The sequence below is a fragment of the Equus przewalskii genome, chromosome 21 (assembly GCF_037783145.1).
Source record: "Equus przewalskii isolate Varuska chromosome 21, EquPr2, whole genome shotgun sequence".
Classification (NCBI taxonomy): Eukaryota; Metazoa; Chordata; class Mammalia; order Perissodactyla; family Equidae; genus Equus; species Equus przewalskii.
The window spans coordinates 18,905,680-18,926,226 of record NC_091851.1 but is presented as its reverse complement, the minus strand read 5'-3'; the positions used below and the strand labels follow the sequence as shown (position 1 = coordinate 18,926,226).

The 20,547-nt window shown below is 36.9% G+C and overlaps 1 protein-coding gene across 4 annotated transcripts in view; it reads right to left on the bottom strand.

Annotated features, from left to right (window-relative positions):
- RNF24 (ring finger protein 24) overlaps positions 1-20,547 on the bottom strand; it is a 72,502-nt gene that overhangs the window by 22,645 nt on the left and 29,310 nt on the right. For all 4 annotated transcript variants that reach the window (XM_070587922.1, XM_070587921.1, XM_070587920.1 and 1 more), the window contains exon 2: positions 9,548-9,697. In XM_070587922.1, the coding sequence (XP_070444023.1) occupies positions 9,548-9,690 (143 nt within the window). In that variant the 5' untranslated portion in view covers positions 9,691-9,697. The remainder of the gene's footprint in view (positions 1-9,547; positions 9,698-20,547) is intronic.

The window sequence follows — 20,547 nt, the reverse complement described above, 5'->3', positions numbered from 1 at the left end:
TATGAATTGAAAAGTATTTCTTCTACTTCTACTCTCTGGAAGAGTCATATAAGAGTGGTATTTTTTCCTTAAATGCTTGGAGGAATTCCCTGGTGAAGTTACCAGGTTTGCAATTTCTTTGTAGGAATGGTTTAATAACACATTCAATTTCCTATTAGATATATAATTATTATTTTCTATTTCTTCTTGGGTCAGTTTTTAATGAAATTTTTATTATTCATTTGTATTCACATAACATCCAATTAACCATCTTAAAGTGTATAACAGTGATATTTAGTTGTGCAATGTTATGCAACCACCAATTCTCTCTAGTTTCAAAATTTTTTCATCACCCTCCAAAAAACATCTGGTAATCATTAAGTAGTCACTCTCCATTCACCTCCCTTCCCCCATCCCCTGGTAACCTCTAATCTGCTGTCTCTATGGATTTTCCTCTTATGGATATGTTATATAAAAGAAATCATACAACATGTGACCTTTTCTGTCTGGCTTTTCATTTAGTCTAATATATTTTCGAGGCTCGTCCTAATTGTAGCATGTGTCAGTACTTCACACTCCTTTTTATGGCTGAATAATATTACATTGTATGTATATGCCACAATTTGTTCATCCATTCATCTGTTGATGGACATTTGGGTTGTTTACACCTTTGGCTATTATGAATTAGGCTGCTATAAAACATTCCTGTACAAATTTCAATGTGGATATATCTCTTCGTTTTGGGTATATACCTAGCAGTGAAATTTTTGGGTCATATGGTAATTCTATCTTTAACTTTTTTTTTTTTTTTAAAGATTTTATTTTTTTCCTTTTTCTCCCCAAAGCCCCCCAGTACATAGTTGTATATTCTTCGTTGTGGGTCCTTCTAGTTGTGGCATGTGGGACGCTGCCTCAGCGTGGTTTGATGAGCAGTGCCATGTCCGCGCCCAGGATTCGAACCAACGAAACACTGGGCCACCTGCAGCGGAGCGCGCAAACTTAACCACTCGGCCACGGGGCCAGCCCCTCTATCTTTAACTTTTTAAGGAGCCACTGAACTCTTTTCCATGGCAGCTGCACCATTTTACATTCCCACCAGCAATGTGGGTTCTTATTTCTCTACATCCTTGGCAAGACTTGAAAATTTTCACATCTTTGATTACAGCATCCTAGTAGGTATGAAGTATATCTCATTGTGATTTTAATTTGCATTTCCTTAATAACCAATGGTGCTGAACATCTTTTCATGTGCTTGTTAGCCATTTGTATATCTTCTTTGGAGAAATGGCTATTAAGTCCTTTGCCTATTTTTACATTCAGCTTTTTTTTTTTTTTGAGGAAGATTAGCCCTGAGCTAACTACTGCCAATCCTCCTCTTTATGTTGAGGAAGACTGGCCCTGAGCTAACATTCATGCCCATCTTCCTCTACTTTATACATGGGATGCCTATCACAGCATGGCTTTTGCCAAATGGTGCCATGTCTGCACCCAGGATCCAAACTGGCGAACCCCAGGCTGCCAAGAAGCAGAACGTGCAAACTTAACTGCTGTGCCACCAGGCTAGCCCCTTAGAAGTCTTTTTATTGTTGAGTTGTAAGAGTTTTTAAAAATATTATTCTGGATATTAAATGCTTATCGGATATACAATTTGCAAATATTTCTCATTCTGAAGGTTGGCTTTTCACTTTCTCGATAATGTTCTTTGATGTATAAATGTTTTTAATTTTTATAAGTCCAATTTTCTTTTTCTGTTGCTTGTGCTTTTGGCATCAAATCTAAGAACCCATGCCAACCTGAAGTCATGAAGATTTATTCCTGTTTTCTTCCAAGAGTTTTATGATTTTAGCTCTTATGTTTAGGCCATTGATCTTTTTTTCTTGTTCTTGTTGTTTTTGATGAGGAAGATTGGCCCTGAGCTAACATCTGTGCCAATCTTCCTCTATTTTTTCTATGTGGGATGCTGCCACAGCATGGCTTGATGAGCAGTGCATAGGTCTGTGCCCAGGATCTGAACCTCTGAACCCTGGGCTGCTGAGGTAGAGTACGTGAACTTAACAGCTTTACCATCAGGCTGGCCTGTCATTGATCTATTTTTGAGTTAATTTTTATAAAGGATGTGAGGTAGGGGTTCAACTTCATTCTTTTGCATCTGTTATTCAGTTGTCTCACCATCTGTTACAGAGACATCCTTTCCCCATTGAATGGTCTTGGCACTCTTGTTGAAAATCAATTAGCCATAGATGTTTGGGTTCACTTCTGGACTCTCAATTCTATTTCCTTGGTTTATATTCTATTCTTATGTCATTATCACAATGTTTTGATTACCGTAGCTTCGTAGGAAGTTTTGAAATTGGGAAGTGTTGTGTCTTCCTGTTTTTTATTTTGGCTATTCAGGACCCCTTGTAGTTCCAAATGAATTGAAGACTAGTTTTTCCATTTCTGCATAAAAGGCTACTGGAATTTTGATAGGGATTACATTGAATGTGCAGACTGCTTTGAGGAGTACTGCCATCTTAATAATATTAAGTCTTCCATCCATGAACATAGGATGCCTTTCCATTTAATTTCTTTCAGCAAAAATTTGTAGTTTTTGGTATATAAGCCTTTCACCTTCTTGGTTAAATTTATTCCTAAGAATTTTATTCTTTTGGATGCTATTGAAAATGGAATTATTTCTCTTATTTCCTTTTCAGATTGTTGCTTGCTGGAGTATAGAATTACAACTGATTTTTGTGGGTTGATTTTTCACCCTGAAAGTTTGCTCAATTTGTTTATTAGTTCTAGGAGATTTTTTTGTGGATTCTATGGGATTGTCTATTCAGTCATGTGTCACTTAACAATGGAGACACATTCTAAGAAATGCACTGTTAGGCCATTTCGTCGTTATGTGAACATCACAGAGTGTACATACACAAACCTAGACAGTACAGCCTACTACAAACCGAGGTTATATGCTACTAATTTTATGGGACCACTGTTGTATATGTGGTCTGTCATTGACTGAAATGTCATTATGCATTACATGACTGTATATAGAATCATGTCATCTTCAAAAAGGAGACAGTTTTACTTGTCTTTCCAGTTGGATTCTTTCTATTTCCTTTTCTTGCCTAATTGCTCTGGCTAGAACTTCTAGTACAATGTTAAATAGCAGTGGTGAAAATAGGCATCTTTGTCCATTGTTCCTGATCTTAGGGGGAAAGCTTTCAGTCTTTTACTGTTGAGTATGTTAATTGTGGTTTTTCATAAATGCCATTTCATATATCAATTTTGATGCACTATGCATCTTCTAGGAAAATGTATAATTCAAGTAAAATTTCAAATGTATTGGCATAAAGTTGCTCATAACATCCTTTGTGATCTTTTAATGTTTGTAGGATTTGTAGTCATGTCCCCTTTTTCATTTTGATATTAGTAGTTTATGTCTTCTCTCCTCTTTTTCTTGATCAGCCTTTCTAGAGATTCATCAATTTTGTTAATCTTTCCAAAGAATCAGCTTCTGGTTTCAATGATTTTATCATACATTTGTTTTGTATTTCACTGATTGCTGTGCTTAGCTTTTTGGTTTTCTTCTTTCTACTCTTTTGGGTTTAATTGATTTGTGTTTTTTTGAGCTCCATGAAAAGAAAACTTCTATCATTGGTTTTCAAGTCTTTCTTGTCTAATACATGATTTTAAAACTATAAGTTTTTCCTAATTAGGTCAAATTTATTAATCATGAGTTCAAATCATCTATATCCTGGTTTTTTTTCTTGTTTGCTTGTTGTACCAAGAGAAGTGTACAGTTGTGCAAAGGAATAAAATGAACTCCACTAGAGTTCATTAAAATGAGGCTTGATTCGTAAATTTGTCTATTTGACTCTTTCAATTGGATCTGCATATTTTCCCAGAGTATCGTTACTTCCAGCCACAGCATGGGTCAAGTTGTGCTCACTTTTTTCTTCAACCTGTGGGTCAAATATTCATCCCTTCTAGGAAGTCCTAGTTTAATTAACTTCACTTTACTTCTTATTCCTTTACTCTAAGTCTCACTAATTACCTAATATTTTAGGTTGCACTATTTTATTTTGCATTTGCTATGCATTTAACACAAATATCTTTTTGTTATTCCTTCCAAGAAACATACTAGTAATACAGATTGTGACTTACTTGGTGAAAGAAGCTAAGAATGGGGAATAATATTTTTTATTTCCTTTTTCTTAAGTAGCTTGTTATCCAATATTTAAAAGAAAAGTAAAGTAGGCAGTATCTTCATTAAAAAAATCTCAGCTTCAAAATTAAAAAACTTTAGATAGCCTCAATATACAAATCTGCCTTTTCAGAGTGATTACGAAATTCTTAAATGATTATTTTGGAATGAAGCCTGATAAATGCAATTTATTATTATTTTTCAAGTGGTTAAGAGCACATGCTCTGGGGCCAGACACCACTGGGTTGAGTCCCAGCTCTAACCAACTTTTACCTGTGTGCTTGTAGGAAAATTATTTAACATCTGTAAAATAAAGATAATAAAACTACCTAGTTTAACTGCAATGCACAGCACAGGATCTGACACAGTAAAAGCCTAATAAATATTTATTCCTAAAAAAGTATTTAAGAGGACACAATTAACAATGCTGAACACTGCTGGAGAAAATGATAAAACCATCCAGCTTATGGCCACTACAAATAAGTAGTCTCCATTCTCAGCTAGACTCTCCACGTTGCTCTCTAATTCTACCTATTCATGCTCAGTATCCTAAGCTTCCATGTAGTACTCACTTCAAACCCTGCCACTCTCTTAAAGCTTTCTCCTACCACTTCCTTCCCTAACATTTTCACCTACTTTATGGAGAAAGAAAGGTTGTCAGGTATGCAGCTCTCTTGCTCCTAGCCCCATATACCTACATGTGTATTGTTTTCTACAGTTACTGTCACCTCTGTCTTAAGAAGATATTCTCGGGGCTGGCCCTGCGGCTGAGTGGTTAAGTTTGCATACTCTGCTTCGGCGGCCCAGGGTTTCACCAGTTTGACTCCTGGGTGCGGACATGGCACTGCTCATCAGGCCATGCTGAGGTGGTGTCCCACATGTCACAACTGGAAGAACCCACAACTAAAAATATACAACTATGTACTGGGGGGCTTTGGGGAGAAAAAGGAAAAAGAAAAAAATCTAAAAAAAAAAAGAAGGTATTCTCCTGCTTAGGATTAATACTGCTCTAACTTTTAGAGGTGTCTCTTCTTACCACCATGACTCATTCTTTCTCATAAATCCATTAGTTCATTCTCCTTAATGTTATATTTATTAATATGCCCAAATCTCTATCTTGAAAAAAAACCAAACACCAAAATACTTCCTTGATTCCACAACAACTGCCCACCCACCCCAATCTTTTCTCAGCCACAATTCTTCAAAGAGGAGGTTATATTCCTTGTTTTCATTTCACCTGCTGGTTAGGCTTTGCCCCCTTATAGCCTGCCTTTCATCACCCCTGCATCCACACTACTGAAACTTTTCTAAGATTGTAGATGCAAACCTAACTGTCAAACATAACAAGAACTTTTCAACTCTTCTCTTTATGGACCTCCCTGGAAGCAGCTGACAAAACTGACTCAACCCATTGAAACCCTACTTGTGGGGCACCTCTCTCATGATTTACCTCCTATCTCCTGCTATCCCTTCCTAGTCTTTTTTTTGGGGGGAAGACTGGCCCTGAGCTAACATCTGTTGCCAATCTTCCTCTTTTTGCTTGAGGAAAATTGTCCCTGAGCCAACATCTGTAACAATCCACCTCTATTTTTTGTATGTGGGATGCCGCCACAGCATGGCTTGATGAGCGGTGTGTAGGTCCCTGCCTGGGATCCGAACACATGAACCCTGGGCTGCTGAAGTGGAGTGTGCAAACTTAACCACTATGCCACCAGGCCAGCACCTCCTTCCTGGTCTTTTTTATGGGTTCCTCTTAAATATCAATGTTTCCCTAGGAATCTTCTGGGACCTATTTTATTTCATGATACATATTCTATCTAGGGGTGCTAGTGTTCTCTCTAGGGGACACTCCTGGCTTCATCCTCCACCTATTATTACATGATCTCCTATTTCCAGATCAGACTTCTCATAAGTTTTAGACCTGTATATCCAACTGTGTACTAAACATCTTGACTGTTACTCAAAGAACTCCATCCTCCCATATCTGAAACAGAATTTATCATCCTTCCACCCCAAACACACCCATCCATTTTCTATTTCTGTGAAGGGACTGCTATCCACCCAAGGTGCCTGAAGCAGAAGTCCAGGAAAGACTCTAAGCTAATCCTTTTCTTTTCCTTAATGTCCAGTCACCAAATTCTGTTCATTTTCACCTCCCAAATATTTATCACAACTATACCTATCACCCTCTCTAGCTCTATTGTTATTATCTTGGTTCTAAACTTCATTTACAAATTTTCCTTTTTAGTTTTTAATTTTATCAAAATTATATATGCACATATTTCAAAGTCATACATAGTTCTACAGGGTTAGTAACAAGAAAAATCAGCAGTCCTCTGCCCTCTTCTCCACAGATAACCATTTTTTCCCCCTTAGCTCACTATTTTGATATTTACTTCCATGTCTCTATCTTTGCTGTGTTGCTACTTCTTGATTTTTCAGCTTTATGCGCATCCAGTGACTTCCTACTAGGGACATCATTCTTTCATTTACCCAAGACACATTTACTGAGTGCCAATATTGTGCCAGGCGCTGTTCTGGGTATTTGAGATACAACAAACAGAATAAACAAATATCTATCTGGAGAGAAAGATGAATAACAAACACAAATTAGAATAGTATATGATTCGTTATGAAATAGGATCACTCCTCCCAAGGTAAGATGTCCTTCTTTTGTTCTCCAGTAGTGATCTATTCATAGCTCTATCACAGGCAATAGATTCTATACTACAATGTTGTGTAAGAATGTGGTTGGTGGTGGGTGTTGTTTAGACCTAAGTTATGTCCCTCCCATGTTTCTGATGAGTCTGGCTGTGACTGGAAGGAACTCTGCCTGAGAACAGAGGAGCTCCCAAGGAAAGTGCTGAAGAGCTTAAGTTATGTTCAAAAATGGGCTTGGGCAACTTTAGAGGAGCTGGATCCATGAATCTCCAGATTAACTGTAAATGACCTGTTAAATCCAAACTTAACATGCGAAAGGTTAAAAGTAACAACCTAGGATCATCAGAAAGGGAGAACTAACTCCTTCAGTCGTGATTAAATTTTCAAAATGGTACCAATGACTTGTAAATGAAGTTGAGAAATGTTTGAACATGACTGACTTCTCTGATTAAACAAGATAATTTCATTTTAGTGTAGCAGATCCCCATTTACTTGTTCTGTTAGCTTAATAATAAAAAAGGATCCCGAAAGGATAAAATGAAATACAAGGATAATGCATGAAAACAACTGCTATCATTTTTTTCTTTATGTCTTTACTTATTTCTTATTAAAAGGAATACAATGAGGTAAATGGTGTTTCACAACTTATTCCTCAAAAAATTTACCCAGAATCACAACTGGTATATTAGTGTTTTTCTGAAAACAAAAAAGTTAAAGGCTTAATTAATTCTTTGACACAGTAATAAAAACTGTACTATGAGTTATACATTTCAGAATATTTTATATATGGTAACTCTTCCTTAATGAACCTTTTCTTTTTTTTTTCTCTAAGATTGGCACCTGAGCTAACAACTGTTGCCAATCTTTTTTATTTCTGCTTTTTCTCCCCAGATCCCTGGTACATAGTTGTGTATCTTAGTTGTGGGTTCTTCTAGGTGTGGCATGTGGGACGCCACCTCAACATGGCCTAACGAGCGGTGCCATGTCTGCACCCAGGATCCGAACCAGCGAAACCCTGGGCCACTGAAGCAGAGCACAGGAACTTAACCCCTAGGCCACGGGGCTGGTCCCAAACTTTTCTTTTTTTTATATTTTGTTAATGTTAGTATTATTTTTGTCTTTTAAAAAATAATTTGCTTTCAAATATTAAATTCACAAATTTCTGAATTAAGTCATTATTTGTAGAGGAATCACTAAAAAATTTAGTAGGTCTGAAAAAAAGAATATATTTTAATGCTATGAGGTCTTGTCTGTGCCATGGCTAATTCCTAATTTAAAAAAAATGATAAATGTTATGTAAGTATTAAGCAAACTAATATTACAGAAATTTTAAATTAAAAAAAAGGAAATTTCTGGAAAGAGATTTTAAAAAAAATTTTCCTAAATGCTATAATTATATTAGCTAAGTACTTAATTTATTTCTCTGAGCAAAACCTATAAATCATATAAGATATAAGAAGTGATTACATTTTGTGAGAACTTCAGAAAAGATTCACTTTCTATGAAGAATGAAATTCACTTTTCAGAAAATCAGTAACTACATACTAAATTCATTAGAATTTGACCATCAGTAAGCAAATGCCCCAAAACACTGGTGGCAACAATGAGTTTTTGTTGAAAGATATCTGATGATGGCATTTATCTTAACCATAATCATATATTGTGCAAACACTAAAAACTGTTAGACATACAGCTAAGAAAATTCAATTTTCTCTTCTTTTACTTGATAAAACTCTTTGAACAACACAGTATAAAAATTTTTAGTGTCTCAGTTTTGGCTTTGAAAATTAGGCCCTATTTAAAAACTTAAAAAGAGAAAAATGCTTTCTTAAACAATTATGAGTCAGTCAACTGTAAATCTTTACTAGCCAAATCCATTACTCCTTCAAGTGAGGTGTTATCCTTCCTCACTTGTCTGTACATGTGCTACAGAGCTTATGGAATATTTAATGTTTTATGCAGATAATCAATCACTTGAATACCTGACCAATTTGACAACAAATGGGAGTTTAAAATCTTTGTGAGAAACCACAAGAACCTGTTTAAAGGCTTGGATCTTGTCTTGGAAGCTGTTTTCTGGTCCCTAATGACTTTAGCTAACAATGATGCAACACTCTTCTGAAAAGAAATCTTGAAATCTCTTTGAAAGCAGATTAGATCTTGGGGACAGCCAATGACATAGTGTACCTGGACTAGGTACTAATATGTTGGAAAAATAAATGAACACAGGGGCCGGCTCCATGGCCAAGTGGTTAAGTTCGCGTGCTCCACTTTGGCAGCCCAGGGTTTTGCTGGTTTGGATCCTGGGCGCAGACATGGCACCGTTCATCAAGCCACACTGAGGTGGCATCCTACATAGTGCAGCTAGAAGGACCTACAACTATGTACTGGAGGACTAGGGGAAAGGAAGAAGAGAAAAAAAAAAAAGATTGGCAATGGATGTTAGCTCAGCTGTCAATCTTTAAAAGAAAATGCTTTAAAAAATATAAAAATAAATGAAGACAATTTTTTCCTATTGAGTAAAATACCTCATCAGCAGAAAGGATTGAAGACTGTATAAAGGTTACTGATAACTCACAGAGGGTTAAAATGTTTAGCCACATTAATTTTGGAAAATTTGCTAATTATCATACTTGTAAATTTTTTAACTTAAGGACAGAAAGTTGGTTTATTATTGATTAACATATTCTGAAATAACACAGAATGAAAATTGATTACCTAATCAAGTAGCAACAGAAGAGTAAACTAAGGATGAAGACAAATATAGCAGTGCCAAAAACCACAATATATATGTTGAGAGGAAGATTCTGGAATCCAATATTAGGCATCCTGAAGTTGTAATGTGGGAAATCCGAGCTCATGGATGAACTATGGGGGAAGAAAAGAATGAAAAAAAAAATTAGGTTTTAAAGACTAAGAATCAAGATAACATTATCTTTGTACATGTACAAAGGCAAAAATTTTCTTAAGGTTTGACCACGTTTGAAACAAATATGATAGATAAAGAGTTAGTATTCACACCATTTATTCATTTATCATGCCACAAATATTTATTCTGGCACTATTCCAAAAGCTTGAGATCCTACTACTTAAATAGCTTTACAAGGGCATTCATTCACAAAAAGGTATTTCGCCAGATGCTAGCCCAGCCCTGGGGCAGGCTACCCACGCCACTGCCTCCACCACCTTGACCCAGGCAGAGCAGGAGGAGTGACGTCAGAATCATGACAGAGTGAGCTCTTCCCTTAGACTCTCTTCCCTAAGATACAACAAAAAGGACACTTGTAAACCAAAAGAAGACATTCACGTAACATGACAGATGTCTGAGCAAGCCACACAGCCATATGTCTGATGGTGGAGGTGCTGGAAACCATGAGGAGGCAGTGGAAGGAGGTAATGGGATCTCCTCACCCTCCCCAAATGGCAGCAATCTAGGGTGTGAGACTGCACATGACAGCTGGCACTTGGCTCTGAGAGGAGGTGGGGAAAGGGCAGCCCTCCATGCGAATGCCTTCCTTCTTGGAGTTGCCTCCCAGCCCTAGGTATGTTCCACACTGAGGCAGCTAAGCAATCACAGGGGCATCTTCACCAACACGAGCAGCCCTGGAGGGCAGACAGTGAGCACAGAGCAAGAGCACCCTAGGGATCATGTATGTGAAAGAAAGCACATCTCCCCCTTCCTGGTGCACCAGCTCAGCTGGTTGGCCAGAGCAAGGGACCACCTATAGAGTACCTGTGCACCTACATGTGTAAAGCAGCAGCAGCAAGTGGGAAAACATAGATGGGCCCTGTCAGCACAACTTCTAAAGGACAGGCACAGCTGTCAGGGATTGTGGTGGCTCAGAATAGACAGCTCCTGCCCCACCCCCAGTGGCAGTAGGTGGAATCTGCAACCAGATACTACCACTATGCAACCCTACAAATCCATAACATTAAATATTATGAAGAGGTATGTTAACACTCTAGACCAGAAGGAAAATGACAAATACCCAGAAATCAATCCTGAAGTCACAGAAATTTACAATCTAAATGGCAGTGAATTCAAAATAGCTATCATAAAAAAACTCAATGAGTTACAAGAAAACTCAGAAAGACAGTTCAATGAAATCAGGAATAAAATTAATGAACAGAGGGAATTCTTCATAAAAGAGATTGAAACTATAAAGAAAAAGAACAACCCAGAAATGCTGGAGATGAAAAACTATGAAAGAGATGAAAAATCTGGAGTCCTTAAATAATAGAGCTGATATTATGGGGGAGAGAATTAGGAATTTAGAGGACAGAAATACAGAAAAGCTTCGGATGGAGGAGGAGAGAGATCTAAGACTAAAAAGAAATGAAGAAATTCTCTAAGAAATATCTGACTCAATTAGGAAATGCAACATAAGGACTGTAGGTATTCCAGAGGGAGAGAAGAGGGAGAAAGTAGCGAAGAGTTTGTTTAAAGAAATAATAGCTGAGAACTTCCCAAACCTGGAGACGGAGTGGAATTATAAGTAAATGAAGCTAACAGAACTCCTAATTACATCAATGTAAAAAGACCTTCTCCGTGGCATATATTAGTAAAACTGGCAAAAAGTCAATGACAAAGAAAAAATATTAAGGGCAGCAAGAGAGAAGAAAATAACCTACTAAGGAACCCCTGTCAGGCTTTTAGCAGATTTCTCAGCAGAAACCTTACTGGCTAGGAGAGAGAGGAATGATATATTCAAAATTCTGAAAGACAAAAACTTTCAGCCAAGAATACTCTATCCAGCGAGAATATCCTTCAGAGATGATGATGAAATAAAAACTTGCCCAGATTAAACAAAAGCTGAGGGAGTTCATTGCTACAAGACCCTCCCAACAAGAAATGATCAAGAAGCCTCTCATACCTGAAAAGAGAAAGCATTTACAAAGCCTTAAGCAAGGAGATAAACAGGCAGACAAAATCAGAAAATTGCAGCTCTCTATCAGAACAGGTTAGCAAACACTTAATTATAACATTAAAGATAAAGGGAAGGAGAATACCAAAAATAACTGTAATCACTTCATTTTAACCACAACTCACAACACAAAGTGGAGTAAGTTATGACAACAATGACTTAGACAGGGAAGAGGAAAGAGATGGAACCTACTTAGACTAAGGAAATAAGAGTCTATCGGGAAATGGACTATTTCATCTGCGAGGTCTCTTATACAAACCTCACTGTAACCCCTAAAAAAAAGATCAGAACAGAGACACAAACAATAAATAAAGAGAAAACTGAGAAAACTATCATAGTCAACCACCAAAGTGAATTGGCAGTCAGAAATACACAGGACAAGAAACGAGGGAAATACAGAACAACTGGAAAACAAGTGATAAAATGGTAGCATTAAGCCCTCATATATCAATAACTCTAAATGTAAATGGATTGAATTCTCCAATCAAAAGACACAGGGTGGTGAGATGGGGGAAAAAACAAGACCCAACAATATGCTGCTACCAGGAAACACATCTTAGCTCCCAAGACAAACATAGGCTCAGAGTGAAGAGATGGAAGATGATACTCCAAGCAAATGGCAAACAAAAGAAAGCAGGTGTTGCTATACCTATATCAGACAAAGTAGACTCCAAGATAAAAAAAAGCAATAAGAGACAAAGAGGGGAACTATATAATGATAAAAGGGACACTCTACTGAGAGGACATATTTATGAATATATGTGCACCTAACACAGGAGCACCAAAGTGCATAAAGCAACTATTAACAGACCTAAAAGAAGAAATTAAAAGCAACACAATAATAGTAGGGGACCTTAACACTCCACTTACATCAATAGATAGATCATCCAGACAGAAAGTCAACAAGGAAACAGTAGAATCAAATGAAAAACTTGACCAGATGGACTTAATAGATATATGCAGAACACTCCATCCCAAAACAGCAGATTGTACATTCTTCTCAAGTGCACATGGAACATTCTCAAAGATAGACCATAGGGTGGGACACAAGGCAAGACTGAATAAATTTAAGAAGACTGAAATCATATCAAGCATCTTTTCCAACCATAATGCTAAGAAACTAGAATTCAACTACAAGAAGAAAGCTGGGAAAGTCACGAATATGTGGAGACTAAACAACATGCTACTGAACAACCAATGGATCACTGAAGAAATTAAAGAAGTCAAAAAATACCTGGAGACAAATGAAAATGAAAATATACTATACCAACTCATATGGGATGCAGCAAAAGCAGTCCTAAGAGGGGAAATTCCTAGCAATACAGGCCCACCTTAACAAACAAGAAAAATCTCAAATAAGCAATCTTAAGCTATACCTAACAGAACTAGAAAAAGAAGAACAAACACAGTCCAAACTCAGCAGAAGGAGGGAAATGATAAATATTAGACGAGAAATAAATGAAATTGAAACCAATAAAACAGTAGAAAGGATCAATGAAACTAAGAGCTGGTTCTTTGAGAAGAGAAACAAAATTGACGAACCCTTAGCCAGACTGAGAAAAAAAAGAGAGAAGGCTCAAATAAAATTGGAAATGAAAGAGGAGAAATTACAATGGATACCACAGAAATACAAAGGATTATAAGAGAATACTATGAAAAACTATATGCCAATGAAGTGGACAATGTAGAAGAAATGGATAAATTCTTAGACTCATATAACTTCCCAAAACTGAATCAAGAAGAAATAGAGAATCTGAATAGGCCAAGTACAAGCGAAGAGATTGAAACATTAATCAAAAACCTCCCCCAAAATAAAAAGTCCAGGACCAGATGGCTTCTCTTGAGAGTTCTACCAAACATTCAAAGAAGACAATACCTCTCCCTCTCAAACTATTCCAAAAATTGAAGATGGAACACTTTCTAACACATTCTTCAAGGCCAACATCACCCTGATCCCAAAGCCAGACAAGGAGAACATATCGGCAAACTGAATGCAGCAATACATTAAAAGGATCATACACCATGATCAAGTGGGATTTATACCAGGGATGCAGGGATGGCTTGACATCTGCAAATCAATTGTGATACACAAAATTAACATTAACATATGATCATTTTAATAGATGCAGAGAAAGCATTTGATAAGATCCAACATCCATTTATGATAAAAACTCTCAATAAAATGAGTATAGAAGGAAAATATGCCAATCCCATATATGACAAACCCACAGCCAACATCACACTCAACAGGGAGAAGCTGAAAGCCATCTCTCTGAGAACAGGAACAGACAATGGTGCCACTCTTGCCACTCTTATTCAACACAGTATCGGAGGTTTGGCCAGAGCAATTAGGCAAGAAAAAGAAATAAAAGGAATCCAAACTGGAAAGGAAGAAGTCAAGCTCCCACTGTTTGCAGATGACATGATTTTACATATAGAAAACCCTAAAGAATCCATTGGAAAACTATTACAATAATCAACAACTACAGCAAAGTTGCAGGGTACAAAATCAGCTTTAAAAAATCAGTTGCATTTCTATACTCTAATAATGAACTACCAGAAAGAGAACTCAAGAATACAATCTCATTTACAATCGCAACAAAAAGAATAAAATATCTAGGAATAAATTTAACCAGGGAGGTGAAAGACCTATACAATGAAAACTATAAGACATTATTGAAAGAAATCAATGATGACATAAGGAAATGGAAAGATATTCTATGCACACTGAATTGGAAGAATAAACACAGTAAAAATGTCTATACTACCTAAAGCAATCTACAGATTCAATGCAACCCCAATCAGAATCCAAATGACATTCTTCATGGAAATGGAACAAAGAATCCTAAAATTTATGTGGGGTAACAAAAGACCCTGAGAAAAAAGAACAATGCCCGAGGCATCACAATCCTTGACTTCAAAATATACTAGAAAGCTATAGTAATCAAAACAGCATGGTACTGTGTACAAATACAGACACACAGATCAATGGAACAGAACTGAAAGCCCAGAAATAAAACCACACATCTATGGATGGCTAATCTTTGACAAAGGAGCTAAGAACATACAAAGGAAAGGAGAAAGGAAAGTCTTCAATAAATGGTGTTGGGAAAACTGGACAGCCACATGCAAAAGAATGAAAGCAGACCATCATCTTTCTCCATACACAAAAATTAACTAAAAATGGATTAAAGACTTGAAGGTAAGATGTGAAACCATAAAACTCCTAGAAGAAAATATAGGTAGTACACTCTTTGACATCAGTCTTAAAAGGATCTTTTTGAATACCATGTCTAGGCAAGGGAAACAAAAGAAAAAATAAACAAATAGGACTTCATCAGACTAAAGAGCTTCTGCAAGGCAAAAGAAACCACGAACAAATGAAAAGACAACCCACTAACTGGGAGAAAATATTTGCAAATCATATATCTGACAAGGGGTTAATCTCCAAAATCCATAAAGAACTCATACAACTCAACAACAACAACAACAAAACAACCCAATCAAAAAATGGGCAGAGGATATGAACAGCCATTTTTCCAAAGATATAGAGATGGTCAACAGGCATGTGAAAATATATTCAACATCACTAATCATTAGGGAAATGCAAATCAAAACTACAATGAGGGGTCAGCCCTGTGGCTGAGGGATTAAGTTTGCGCGCTCTGCTTTGGCAGCCCAGGGTTTCGCCAGTTTGGATCCTGGGCCCGGACATGGCACTGCTCTTCAGGCCATGCTGAGGCGGCGTCCCACATGCCACAACTAGAAGGACCCACAATGAAGAATATACAACTATGTACCGGGGGGGGCTTTGGGGAGAAAAAAGAAAAAAAATAAAATCTTAAAAAAAAAAAAAAGAAATACCATATGACCCAGCTATCCCACTACTGGGTATTTTTCCAAAGGACTTGAAATCAACAATTCAGAGAGACTGATGCACCCCTATGTTCATTGCAGCATTATTCACAATAGCCAAGATGTGGAAGCAACCCAAGTGCCCATCAACTGATGAATGGATAAGGAAGATGTGATATATATATATATATATATAAAATGGAATACTACTCAGCCTTAAAAAAAAGACAAAATTGTCCCAATCGCAACAACATGGATGGACCTTGAGGGTATTATGTTAAGCGAAATAAGCCAGACAGAGAAAGACAATTGTAAGATTTCACTCATAATTGGAAGATAAACAAACATATGGACAAAGAGAATAGATTAGTAGTTACCAGAGGGGAAGGGGGCTGAAAAGTGGGCATAAGGGATAAAGGGGCACATATATATGGTGACTGACAAATAATAATGCACAAATGAAATTTTACAATGTTATAAACTATTATGACCTCAATTTTAAGTAAAGGTATTTCACTAAAATAATGCCAGCAATCAATAAACATATGAGAAAGTTCAACCTCAAAGAAGTGCAAAAAACGGGGACAAGTCTTGAGATTTTAAAAACTCTAACCATTAAAGTTACAATATGTATAATAGTAAAACATTGGAAATAACTTAGATATCTCACAACAAGATAATGATTAAATAATTATGTAGAGTCATGAAAATCTGTTTTCAATAAATTCTAATGTCAAGGGAAATATAAAGACGTGGGAAAAACTAAGGACATAAATTTTAAAATATGATCCCAATTTTATAAGAGATTGAAAAAAGTGGGCATATATGTATCTATGTTTGTGTACATACAGGTTCTGTGCACTTGTGAATGTGGCAGAAAAAAGCCTGAAAGCCAACATATCAAAATGTTAACAGTGGCTTGTGGCTTACTAGTCATTTTGATTTTCTTTTTTTTAACCCCCTTTATTAAGTCAAGCCTTATTCTAAGCATTTTATTGGCTTTATTTCATTTAATCCTCACATAAAAGTTCTATAAGTAGGCACCATTATATCTCCCCATTTTATAGTTAAGGAAACCAAAGCTTAGAGTTTTGGTCATAGAGCCATGACTGACCAAGTATGTACAGGAGCCGAGGCCTCTCTACCTCTACAGTGAGTGCCCTCAGCCTATATGCTCTACAGTCTTTCCCACGCGTTGCTTTTATAATCAAAAAACAAACATTGTTTAAACATTCAAAAAGGGACTATTTCTGTAGATTCGTTTGGTAATACTTCTTCATTACTACACAGTTAAAACTGCATGAGTGAAGGCTGCCCCCTCCTTTAGGTGATGAGCTATAGTGATAAAGTGGCTCATCACACCTTCTGGCCGGAACTTTCCTTGTCATTTTTATTCATTACAAAATAAAGAGCAACCGCCAGGCCTGATTATCAAGACCACATAATGATAACTGAATACTAACAATGACTACTGCCAAAATCAAAACTAAACAAAAACCTACCAAACAAAAGACATTTTATTTATACAAGTAAATTTAAATTGCATTTATAGATCTTTACTGTTCTTGTTCGTTCCCAGAAGAGTATACAGTCATGCATTGCTCAACAAGGGGGAAACGTTCTAAGAAATGCATCGTTAGGCAGTTTCATTGGTCTGCAAACATCACAGAGTTTGCTTACACAAACCTAGATGATCTACCACATAACCTCTGTGGTAGGTTCTATGGTATACCTATTGGTCCTAGGCTACAAACCTGTACAGAATGTTACTATACTGAATACTGTAGGCAACTGTAACACAATGGTAATTATTTGTGTATCTAAACATAGAAAAGGTACAGTAAAAATATGGCATAAAAGGTAAAAAATGGTACACCTGGGGGCCGGCTCTGTGGCTGAGTGGTTAAGTTCATGCACATCGCTTTGCTGGCCTGGGGTTTTGCCAGTTCACATCCTGGCATGGACCTAGCACTGCTCATCAAGCTATGCTGAGGCGGCACTGCTCATCAAGCTATGCTGAGGCGGCATCCCGCATAGCACAACTAGAAGGACTCACAACTAGAATATACAACTACGTACTGGGGTGCTTTGGGGAGAAGAAGAAGAAAAGAAAAAGGTACACCTGTATAGGGCACTTATCATGAATGGAGCCTGCAGGACGGAAGTTGCTCTGGGTGAGTCAGTGAGTGAGTGGCAAGTGAATGCGAAAGCCTAGGACATTACTATACACTACTGTAGACTTTATAGACACTGTACACTTAGGCCATACTAAATTTATAAAAAAATAATTTTCTTTCTTCAATAATAAATTAACCTTATTGTAACTATAAACTTTTTAACTTTTTGATTCTTTTGTAACAGACTTAGCTTGTAAAAACACACATTGTACAGTTGTACAAAAACATTTTCTTTCTTAAATATCGTTATTCTATAAGCTTTTTTTCTGTTTTGAAAATTTATTTTTATTTTTTTACTTTTCAAACTTTTTCGTTAAAACTAAAACATACACACATTAGCCTAGGCCTACACAGGGTCAGGATCATCAATATCACTGTCTTCTACCTCCACATCTTGATCCACTGGAAGGTGTTCAGGGGCTATAACACACATGGAGCTCTTATCTCCTATGATAACAGTCCCTTCCTCCAGCATACCTTCTGAAGGAGCTCCCTGCGGCTCTCCTTGAAGAAGTGCACTCTCTTCAGAAATATGTCCATGGTGGTTATTTTTTTCATCACAAATTTGCTTGTAAGCAGATAATGCACCATGAACATTCTTCTCTATTAATGAAAACCTTTTCAGTGTTAGGGTCCATGTTTTCAAAGGTTTTAAGGAGCTTGTTGAGGTCTGCAAAAGCTGCTTTTAAACCTTTCACTGTGAATTTTCTTGGAGCTGCTTCTTTTGTAGTTTCCTTTTCTCTTGCCTCCTCTTCAGCTATGTGTTCCTGTTCCAGTTCCAACAACTCCTCATTAGTTAATTCTTCAGGAACCACCTCTAGGAGCTCCTCAATGTCATCCTCTCAACACCCTGGTTAAAAACGTTTGCAATCTCAACCACAGCCTTGTTGATTTTTGCAACCTCCTCATCCTTGGCAAGTTCTTTGAAGTCATGGACGAACCTCTTGAGTGTCTTCTTCCAGATGCCATTCATATACTCCTTAGTGACATCATCCCAAGCCTAAGCAGGTTCTTGATGCAGTCATAGATGTTGTAATCCTTCCAGAATTGCATCAATGTCTTCCTCAGTTGCAGCAATAGCCTGGGGAAAGATCCTCCACAGGCAGTGGGCCTTAAAAGCTGCTATAAGTCCTTGATCCATTGGTTGGATCCAAGAGGTGGTGTTTGGAGGGAGAAACACCATTTCAATATCGGGATGAAGCAGTAGGTTTGATTACACCAGCACTACCATAAACATGTGAATAATGTGTTGCACTATGATGTCATGACAGCTACAACATCACTTGGAGATAGGAATTTTTCAGCTCCCTTATAATCTTATGGGACCACTGTCATATACGTGTTGTTGACAGAAATGTTGTCATGTGGGGTGTGACTGTATTTATATTTTAGACACCAGCGAGATGCTGACTGGCTGTATCTGAAACCTAAGTCTTATTACTTAAATTTCTAGCTTCTAATAACTTATACCAGGAAGTCAACAGCTACAAAGAACAACTTCATCTCACGGAAACTGCTCTCTGAGAACTTCCAAACATAAATAATGGGTAATATTTAGTTTTGAACTTTCAGCCATTTTCTTGCAAGTACTTTTACTCAAATATATAATTACCTTTTTTCTACACTCAGATCTTCTGGGAAGGGAAGGAAGGAATTAAGGAATACTTTACTAAATATGTCCACCACCTACATTGTAGAGCTATAAGAATATTACTGCACAAAACTTAACCCAACTTCCACATTGCTGACAGGGTCTCACTTGATGACCCTTGCTACAGTCAAGATGTAGATGACTGTTCTTCAATTCCTTGGAGATATCCCTCACCAGACAAATTTGGCTTGGTAAAATAACTTTCACTTTAGGAAACAAGGGATTAAATATTTATGCTGGGAGGGCTAATAGAGAAGAAATAGCCAGCCAGACAGAAAGTGATGTGGTGGCAAAAGGGACAGGTTTGCAGTCAGCAACTCTGAGTGTTGTTCCCAGGATATTACTGCCTAGATGTCAGTACTTGGCTCATCTATACCTCAATATTCTTTTTTTGGAGTTAACTCTCTTCACTTAGCATAATTCTCTGGAGATTCTTCCAGGTTTTTGCATGTGTCAATAGTTTCTTCATTTAATTGTTGAGTAGTATTCCATGGTTACGTATGTACCGCAGTTCGTTTAACGATTCATCTGCTTAAGGATATCTAGGTTGTTTCCAGTTTTGGGATATTACAAAAAAAGTTGCTATGAATATTCTCATACAGGTTTTTGTGTGAACCTAAATGCCCAGGAGAGTTTTGTAGATTTTTAAACAATATATATTTTAGTTTTTTTCTTAGTGGTTACTCTAGGGATTACAATATGTATCTTATGACAATGTACTTCAGAGTAATACTAATTTAATTCCAGTGAAATACAGAAACTATGCTCCAATATAGTTACATTCCTTCCCCAGTCCTTGTGATATTATTTTCATGTTATGTCCTATATATGTTATAAACCCAATGATACAGCATGACAATTTTTGCTTTATACACTTTTATGACTTTTAAAGACGATAAAAAAGGAGAAAATATATTTATAGAGTCTTTTATGTTTACCTACATATTTACTCTTTTCAGTACTCTTCCTTCCTACCTGTGGATTCAAGTTACCATCTGGTATTATTTCCTTGATCTGATATAGCTCCATTCCCTCCTCTTCTTTTTGTGCTATTATTATTATATAGATTACATCTTTATATGTCATAAGCACAATGATACATTTTAATAG